This window comes from Drosophila elegans, unplaced genomic scaffold (assembly GCF_018152505.1).
Source record: "Drosophila elegans isolate 14027-0461.03 unplaced genomic scaffold, ASM1815250v1 contig_149, whole genome shotgun sequence".
Classification (NCBI taxonomy): domain Eukaryota; kingdom Metazoa; phylum Arthropoda; class Insecta; order Diptera; family Drosophilidae; genus Drosophila; species Drosophila elegans.
Window position 1 is genome coordinate 26,742,863 of NW_024545513.1, and position 8,667 is coordinate 26,751,529.

Genomic DNA, 8,667 nt, shown 5'->3' on the forward strand with positions numbered 1-8,667 from the left:
ATAATTTAAACCGTAAATCGAAAATATTTAACCATTACTATATGTCGAAGAACTGAACAAAAAATTAAAAAACAGAAAAGTTATAATTTTTTTCATTTATTTTCCGATTGTTCCTTTGGGAGCTATATGCTATAGTAGTCCGATCCGGCTCGTTCCGACTTATATACTACTTGCAATAGAAAGACACCTTTTGGGAGAGTTTCATGCAATCGGACGGATGGACGGACGGACAGACGGACATGGCTAGATCTACTCTCCTAGTGATGCTTAACAAGAAAAGAACAATAGTTTACAATTTTAAAAATATCCTAAGAAAGCGGCAAGGTCCGATCTAAAAAAGATTTTGAGTGCCAAAGTTCTAAGTAGCGACCGCTTGCAGGCATACACCGCTGCACCGTTTATCTCGAAATTAAATTTTTGAAAACTGCTTTCATAATCATTTTAAATTTTTTTGACTTCAGCCACTCATTCGACCGGAATCATATCAGCAGTTGAAATACTTTTTTTTGGACTCTCGGTAGTCAGCCCATAGTATCGTTATATTTCCATATTTTATAAAACAAATATATTAAAATAAAGTTGAAAGCTTGCCCTGTTATGTGCAAAAAATTTCAGGCCATTTTACTAAGTACTTTCCTTACATTAAAAAAAAAAGGTTTTTGAATATTTTTAAAAGAAATTTCTCCCTAAAATCTAGTAAAATCCCCAATGAATTTTTACTAAAGGCGAGTCACCTTCATTTGATGAAAGTTTATTTCTTAAATTATCCTTTCTTCAAACAAAAAAAAATTTTTTGTTAAAATAATAAATAATATTTTTTAAAATAAAATATAATGTTTCTTAAAACTTAAAATACCTTTTCTCAAAATGAGAAATAATTTTTCTAAGAACAAGAAATCAAACTCCATTGAAAAAATTAGTTTTAATAATTTTTTATTTATTTACAAAATATTATTATTAGTATACACATACATATTTTAAATATTTGCATAATTTTATTAAAAGGTAAAGTAAGCAAATAACGTCCTTCACTTCTATGAAAAAAATTGAACATATTATTTAAAATATTATTATTATATAAAAATATTAAAATAAAAAAACAATGAACTTTGTCAATAAAATTTTGTTAAATATTTATGGCTAGCTTGTATATTTTAAAAGTTGGTTATTTAAAATTTGTTTACCCTTGAAGAAGGTATTGTAATTTCAATCAAAAGTTTGCTACGCAGTGAAGAGCTCATTATGTCGTTGGAAGAAAAGGAAAATTAAAAAACAAACAAAATTTAAGTTATAACTTTGCTGTTTTCCTATTAATGTACTTCAAGATTTAGCCATTGTTTAGAATTTTATAATAATGATTTTAACTTTATTAATATCGGACAACAATTTCATATAGCAAAATCAAGATATCTTCATTATTTTTGAAAATATAAAAGCCAAAATGTAGTTCATATACTTATCGGCTTGCCCAAGTTTTCTTTTTTTCTTGATAAATATATAAATTTGGACTTACCACTTGATTCCTAATTCGATTTTTGCAAGAGAGCACAACAATTTTTGCTTGATATGTTATTATTAAATATTTGAAATATTTTAGTTTTAAAATAACCCCAGTTTTCCACGAGGAGTTTATCCTTGCCTGGGAATGAGCGAGCGAAGTCTGATTCCACCTGTAAAAATACAAATATTTTAATTTTTATCAAGCGAATTACAGTAATTGTAACTCTTACCAAAACGTGTCCAAACGACTGGCGAAGAATTGGGTATTACAGGAAAATGTCGTCTAGGGTCGCCGAAGATTGAAAAAATGATCGCCCTTTTTCGTAAAGGCTGCTCCACTTGGCAAGGCAGAAGGCTCCTAAACCGATTTAACATCCCGTTTTTTTTTGTTTTGGTTTTTTTATTTTTTTTTAATTTTAATTTTTTAATTTTTTAAAATTTTTTTATATGTTTTCATTTTCTTTATTTTCTAAGAGCTCAATTTCATCCAGTTCATTGAGTATATTTGACATATTGTGTTTATCCTCATCATAGAAATCTTCTTCTTCTGTTTCAACTGAAGATTTACTTTCAGTTGCAGCCTCTTATAATAAGTCAATTACCTCTTTAGGTAATGACAATAATCTTGTGCGTTTGAGACGCAAAGAAAGGTTTATAAAGGATATTTTCGGATCAGAAGTGTCCATAGCTCGATTAAAAAAATCTTCCAAAGTTGTTATGCGGCTATGTTTTCTACTCAAAAATTGTCTTTAATTTTTATAATCTTTATTTCGAGCCTCTGATGCTTCCTCCCCAAGCATACCTATAGGAAGCAAACTTGCACTTATTATTTCAGAGCCGTAAATACAAATTTTGTGAAGTGTTGCTGACATAGGGTACCAATCATAATATTTAATATAAATTTTTGCAGTAGCAAATTGATCAAATTTATCGGAGTCAAGAGGACTTTTTGTTTGTTTTGTTGTTGTGCTATTAGAATAGTTTATAAGTTACAAACTAGTTGTGAGTCTAGGCCTAAGATTTCAGCAAACAATTTTGGATTTGCAAAAGCTCTGCGGGCTGTATTGCCATCGGTTTATCTACTCTCAGTCCCAATTCTTTCAAAGTCTAGCTTGAATAAGTTTGTTTTGTTCTCGAAAGGAATCTCTCTGCAATTCAGTTCTCAATTGCCAAACTTTCACGTCAAGTCTATAGGAAATATGCAAACATAATTCGAAAATTCTGATCCAAGCGTGAAGTGGGATGAGTCCGTATTGAAGTGAATTTATATTTGGAAAAAAATTCCTTTTTGCTTATTTGAAATATCATTAAATCTCTTTGGAGTGCTTGGCAAATCGGACATGCTTGCATAGATTTTGTACCAGTTATAGTATTTAATACTTTGCCATCTATCAATGTTAAAAAAAGCAATAATGAACAAAAATATTATGGTTTTCGTAGAGCGGAACTTTACAAACTGTTAGATTATCTATTTTATTTTGGATATAATCTTTTCTTTCAGAATAAGATCTCGAGTTTCTTTTAAAAATTGCAATGCTATTGGGCGAAAAAATCTTACAGATTCGCTGATTCGTTGTTCCACAATATAATATTATTTTCAGTCATCAATCTCAAAGGCACAAATGTGTATACGCAAGCTCGCAAAAAATGTGGAAGCGCGCTAGGTTTTTTATTTATTTCTTTCTTAAAACAAAAAACGCGCAAAAAGGCGCAACTTTTTCAAAAACAGCACATTTCAAGGAATAATTCCGAGTAATTCACTTATTGATATCTAGGGGAACGAAGGGGAACGCCTATTTGGAAGTGTTGCAAACATTGAAAATCGTATAACTTTGTATTGAAAATAATAAAAAAAAATATATTTTTTTTCGACTTTTTTGAAGAAAGAAAACTATTATTTTTGATTTTCGTAACATTATTAGTTGTAAAAAAATAATAAATAGTTTTGTATCACATAGAAATAAAAATTTATTTGTATTTAAGGCAAGGTACATTTATCTGAGTTTCAAGCAATATTTTCTGACAAATACTAGTTCAATATATATGTTTTTAATACAGCTAACTACTTTTTTGAAATTCCGAAATCGGTTTTTTGCCACTTTTTGGATTTTCTGGCCCACTGTGCATTGTAGAGAATTCAGAGTTTTGCTAGTTCACATTCATCTGAAAAACAATACAAATATTATAAGCAATTGAAATTAAAAGAGAGATATATGTGAAATTACCTTCGTTTTCTAAAAATTCTCTGGTTTCAATCGACCAATCTTTAACCTCAGCTGAAGCCACACTTTTGAATTTGTTTTTTAAGTTGTAATTCTTTGCGTATAACAAGCCTCCTTGTTTTTTTCCTATGTTTTTTTATAAAATATGTATCCTAAAAATGAGTAATGGTGTAATGGAGTATTAAATATATTTAAAACAATTAAATATTGTCTTACCTTTATTTCTGTGTCAAACCACCCGATTATTTGCTCAGCAACAAAACAAGGGTGCTCAATACTGCTTTATGGCAGTGCATTTAACAGAAGACAAAAACATTTTGGCGATCCACCCCTGGATTTAAAAGTCGCGCGCAGCTTCGCCATCTACTGCAAACGAATTCCTAAAAACGCATATTCCGTTTTACTTGCAACTGCTTCGACTTTTGAATTTTACAGAAGGAGAGGCAAAAGAATTAGGCAAAATATTACTTTTGTTAACAGTGGAAGGGAGAGCGAAGAGAAATTGAGAAGGATTGAACGAATGATAGAGAAAGAAAGATGAAGAGAGGTAAGAGAGAGAGATAGAAAGTTACTGATAGACAAACTAAGACACAATTGTCTGCGAATGCAGATGATAAACAATTTAAAAACACATTTTATAAAAAATATCACGTTTTGTATATGTGTATGTGTGCGAGAACATGTGATTCCTAATTGTTCCTAATCTCCATTTATATTTATTGCATTTAACTTACAGTGGCTCACAGCTTATTTGATGCAGAGCCTATCTAAAAATGTTTTCGGCTGTAACTTTTGAACGTAAAGAGCTATGTATGTTTAAAATTCTAATGGATAATAATAGATTTATATATTCAGTGTAATAAATGAACATCGTTTATTTCATACGAAGAAGTCAATGGGTTAATTTAACAAAAAAAAATAAATTTTCCAATTTTATTAGGTCACAGCTTAAATGATGCATTTTATATTTAGTCTTTAATAATTAACATAAAAGTCTTAAAGATATTTTCAGTATTTTGTATGATAGCCCTTGACTTTAATGGCCGCATTCAGGCGTGATGGGTCGTTTCTGGTCCTATTTTGGACAACTCATCCAAAAGGGCCGTTATTAGCTGCCATAGTGTCAGATCTCCGCGCGACATATGTATGTATCTCCGCGAAAATATGTGGTTTTTTACGACATAACTCCCCCGTTGATCAACGCGGAGGTTTGTCGTATAAAAACGACATATCTCCGCCCTTCTGCAAACGACATAAAAAATAAATATTTTACCACCATGTAGATGGATCATGCCGTCCCGATTCAAAGAAAAACCTTGTCATTTATATGTATTACTTCAAACTGTTTGTTTTTGGATTTATTAACATCACTTTAGTTGACTTCTTACTTAATTGTAAATAAAAACATTTCGAATTGCCTCATTAACAGGCTGATTACAGCTGGGACAATTCGGTTTCTAATTTCCACTTTCATCATCTTCAATGTCATTATATTTCAAGGAAATAGTTTCGACAATTTTATCCCAACATAAGCCGGAGATTTTTACATGATTACATGGTCGCAGCAAAACAGATTTAGGCTTCAATAGGCACACATTACATGGGTTCATTTGGACATGTAGCGCTGGTAGCATAAACTGAACCCAGTTTCTGCCGCCATCTGCGAGCAGGTGGCGGAAACAGTTCGTGGCAAATGACACAGTGCCAAAAATACATTTCACAAGCGTTTTAAATTATAAACGTATTTTTTACGCAATGAACTTTATGCACAAAGGATTAAATTAAGATCCAAATGATTTTTTCATTTACACATTAATAAATTAATTTTAAATATTAATACTAAAATGAAGTTTATTCTTGAACACAGTAAGCTTTGTTTTTTTAGACTTCCAACATTTTACTGGCAATCATCATTCAGTCATTCACTTTCAAAGCGTTTGAATGCTCTTGGAATTCTCCGCAAAAAAAGAAAATAATTTAATTTTAATTAATTTTTAAAAGTACTTTGCAACGTGATGCCGATTTCGCTAAGGAGTAGGCCGATAATGAAACGTGTAAGCTGTTGGGTGTATTAATAGTTCAAATAATATAGAATTAATATATTTATGAATCTTAAGAGGATGAGTATAAGTGCTGAATGATGGGCACATCCTTGGATTTCTTCGAGCGAATGACATAGTCGGGTGACCTCTTGAAGAACCGCACTGCATAGGACTTTGATTTCTTTTGGGGAAGCTTGCCCACCACATCACTCACATAGGGCATCTTAAATCCCGCAATTGTAAAAACCTTAGACAACAACTCTTGAGTCCTGGGAATTGGCTCAACTCTGCGATATTCCAACGGCTGTCCTTCGGTACCAAAATGTTCATTGGTAAACTCACGATGATTATCAAATCTCGAAGGTGGCTCACGGCTCATATTCATGGAATGTTGATTACCCATCAACGGTTCGTTGCGAAATATTGCTTCTGAATGTTTCGAAAACCCATTGGTTGTGAAAAATTATCGCTCACGACTTCCTGCATACGAGTTTGGAATAAACTCATTGGATTCACGACCTCTGGGCCGTTGATTCTCAAAGTTTCCATAGCCCATCATGTTGGTGGACAAATTGCGATCATACATGCCAACGGGAGAGAGATTGCGTCTGGGACCGGAGGAACTCCAATCGAGATTCTGCGGCGGTGGAGGAGCATTGCGACTCAAACCCAATTGTCCACCAGAATTGTTTCCATTCCAGCCGTACATATCACCCATTGGACGTCTTAGTCCATCATCGGTACTACGGTTACTCAGATCGAGATTTTCAGGAAAATTGCGCTGCTTGATTTTCTCTATGGCATGGTTAGGCAAAGGCCTAGCTCCACTTATACTCATCCTCTTAAGATTCATAAATATATTAATTCTATATTATTTGAACTATTAATACACCCAACAGCTTACACGTTTCATTATCGGCCTACTCCTTAGCGAAATCGGCATCATGTTGCAAAGTACTTTTAAAAATTAATTAAAATAAAATTATTTTCTTTTTTGCGGAGAATTCCAAGAGCATTCAAACGCTTTGAAAGTGAATGACTGAATGATGATTGCCAGTAAAATGTTGGAAGTCTAAAAAAACAAAATTAAATTAGAAAAGTTCAAACATAAGTTGGCCAAGTTTATAAATTCACATCCGCTTCGAAAAGTGATAGACAATTCTACACCAATCCAACAGAGTAGTGAGGAAAATTGTCGGTTCTTTTGTAAATTTTTGAATTTTTTTACACAAACAAAAAATGGAACCCACTTTTATTAGTGCCCTGCTTTTTTCGATATTTTGCCATTGCACAGGCCTCTTTTACAATCCGGTGGAGGCCAGTACGGAATCAACTGTTTTTTTAATTCTCGCCATAATTTTGCTGCATAAATTGAAATTGAAGTACAACCTAAATATCATTCAAAGTGTTGTGGCTAAAATCCTTGAGGTTGCGTTCCTTTGTCTAACAATACAAGTGCTATTGGTGGTCATTTGGTTCCCCGTCTTTCGAGCTCTGCAATTCCTGGTGGATGCAATCTGCCAGAAACTGCTCAATGCTGTGAGCGATGAGCGGGCTTGGATTGTGGAGAAAGTCAATCACTCGGCGGTGACAGTGGTTCTACTGACCATGGAATCGACGGTGCTGCTCAAGGGTTTCGAGATCGACGATGTGCGGAAGTTGTTCGGCTCCAAGGACGATTGTCTCTCACCCAGTGTCCTTTCAATTGTGGCCAAGGAGGAGGTGAAAGCCTTTCGACGGGAAATGAAAGAGTTGGAGAAACAGTCAATCTTTCGAGCTGCTAGGAAGCGAAATACTGATGGAATCAAATAAATTGGAGTCAACGGAACAAAAGTATCGTGGCAAAGATCATAAATAAGTTTAATAAAAATTTTAGCAAATATATAATATAATCATTACTTTTATTTAATTTATTTCCGATATTTTAATTATTATAATTTAATGCAATTAAATTTCATTACTTCAAAGGCTTGCTTTTTATAATTTCAGTCAGAAGTTTGCAACGCAGTGAAGGAGACATCTCCGACCCTATAAAGTATATATATTCTTGATCAGCATCACTAGGCGAGTCGATCTAGCCATGTCCGTCTGTCCGTCCGTTTCTACGCAAACTAGTCTCTCAGTTTTAAAACTATCTGCATGAAACCTTCCCAAAAGTTGTCTTTCTATTGCAGGTAGTATATAAGTCGGAACGAGCAGGATCGGACGACTATAGCATATAGCTCCCATAGGAACAATCGAAAAAATAAATAAAAAAAATTATAACTAAACAGCAAAGTTATAATTTTTTTTATTAATTTTAATTTTTTTTAAGTTCTTTGACATATATTAATGGTTGAATATTTCAGAATTTCGATTTAAATTTCATCAAAATCGGACGACTATATCATATAGCTCCCATAGGAACAATAAAAATATATAAAATTACTATCTAATAATTGAGCTGCAAATCATCATATCTTCAAGTTTTTAAACACATACGCAAGTTAATCATAATTTTAGTGTTTTCAAAAATATTTAATTCTTGCAATAGCTGCAAGAGTATATGAACTTCGGCTTGCCGAAGTTTGCTGTCTTTCTTGTTTTTTGATGAAATGTCGTCTTTTCACATCCAGTTCATGCTCGATCGGATTCAGGTCAGGTGACTCTGGTGGATGTGGCAACAAATGTACGTTGTTGTAAGCGAACCACATACACACAACTTCAGCAGTATGTTTCAGATCATTGTCTTGCATAAATGTGAAGAAATTCGGCATATTCAGCTTTAGGGCATTTTTTTGAGGTTTCCTTCAGAATGTTGAGGTAGTTTACCTTGTCCATGATTCCCTCGATGAAGACAAGCTCTCCAACACCCGCCGATGACATGCATCCCCACACCATGACTTCTCCGCCGCCGTGTTTTA

The 8,667-nt window shown here is 33.2% G+C and overlaps 2 protein-coding genes across 2 annotated transcripts; one reads left to right on the forward strand and one right to left on the reverse strand.

Annotated features, from left to right (window-relative positions):
• Positions 1 to 6,227: 6,227 nt before the first annotated feature.
• LOC121467962 lies at positions 6,228 to 6,746 on the reverse strand. The gene is made up of 2 exons (XM_041710746.1): positions 6,669 to 6,746; positions 6,228 to 6,605 (listed from the first exon to the last, which is right to left on the reverse strand). The coding sequence occupies exons 1-2, from the start codon at positions 6,708 to 6,710 to the stop codon at positions 6,228 to 6,230; spliced, it is 420 nt and encodes a 139-aa protein (XP_041566680.1). The 5' UTR covers positions 6,711 to 6,746.
• Positions 6,747 to 7,003: 257 nt separating this feature from the next.
• Positions 7,004 to 7,576, forward strand: LOC121467989. The gene has a single exon (XM_041710826.1). The coding sequence runs from the start codon at positions 7,004 to 7,006 to the stop codon at positions 7,574 to 7,576; it is 573 nt and encodes a 190-aa protein (XP_041566760.1).
• The last annotated feature ends 1,091 nt before the right edge of the window (positions 7,577 to 8,667 follow it).

Coding starts and splice junctions, on each gene's coding strand:
- LOC121467989 (XM_041710826.1), top strand. CDS start 7,004: ATGGAACCCACTTTTATTAGTGCCCTGCTTTTTTCGATATTTTGCCAT.
- LOC121467962 (XM_041710746.1), bottom strand. CDS start 6,710: ATGATGCCGATTTCGCTAAGGAGTAGGCCGATAATGAAACGT. Junction 6,606..6,668: donor GTAGGCCGATAATGAAACGT/GTAAGCTGTTGG, acceptor ATGAATCTTAAG/AGGATGAGTATAAGTGGAGC.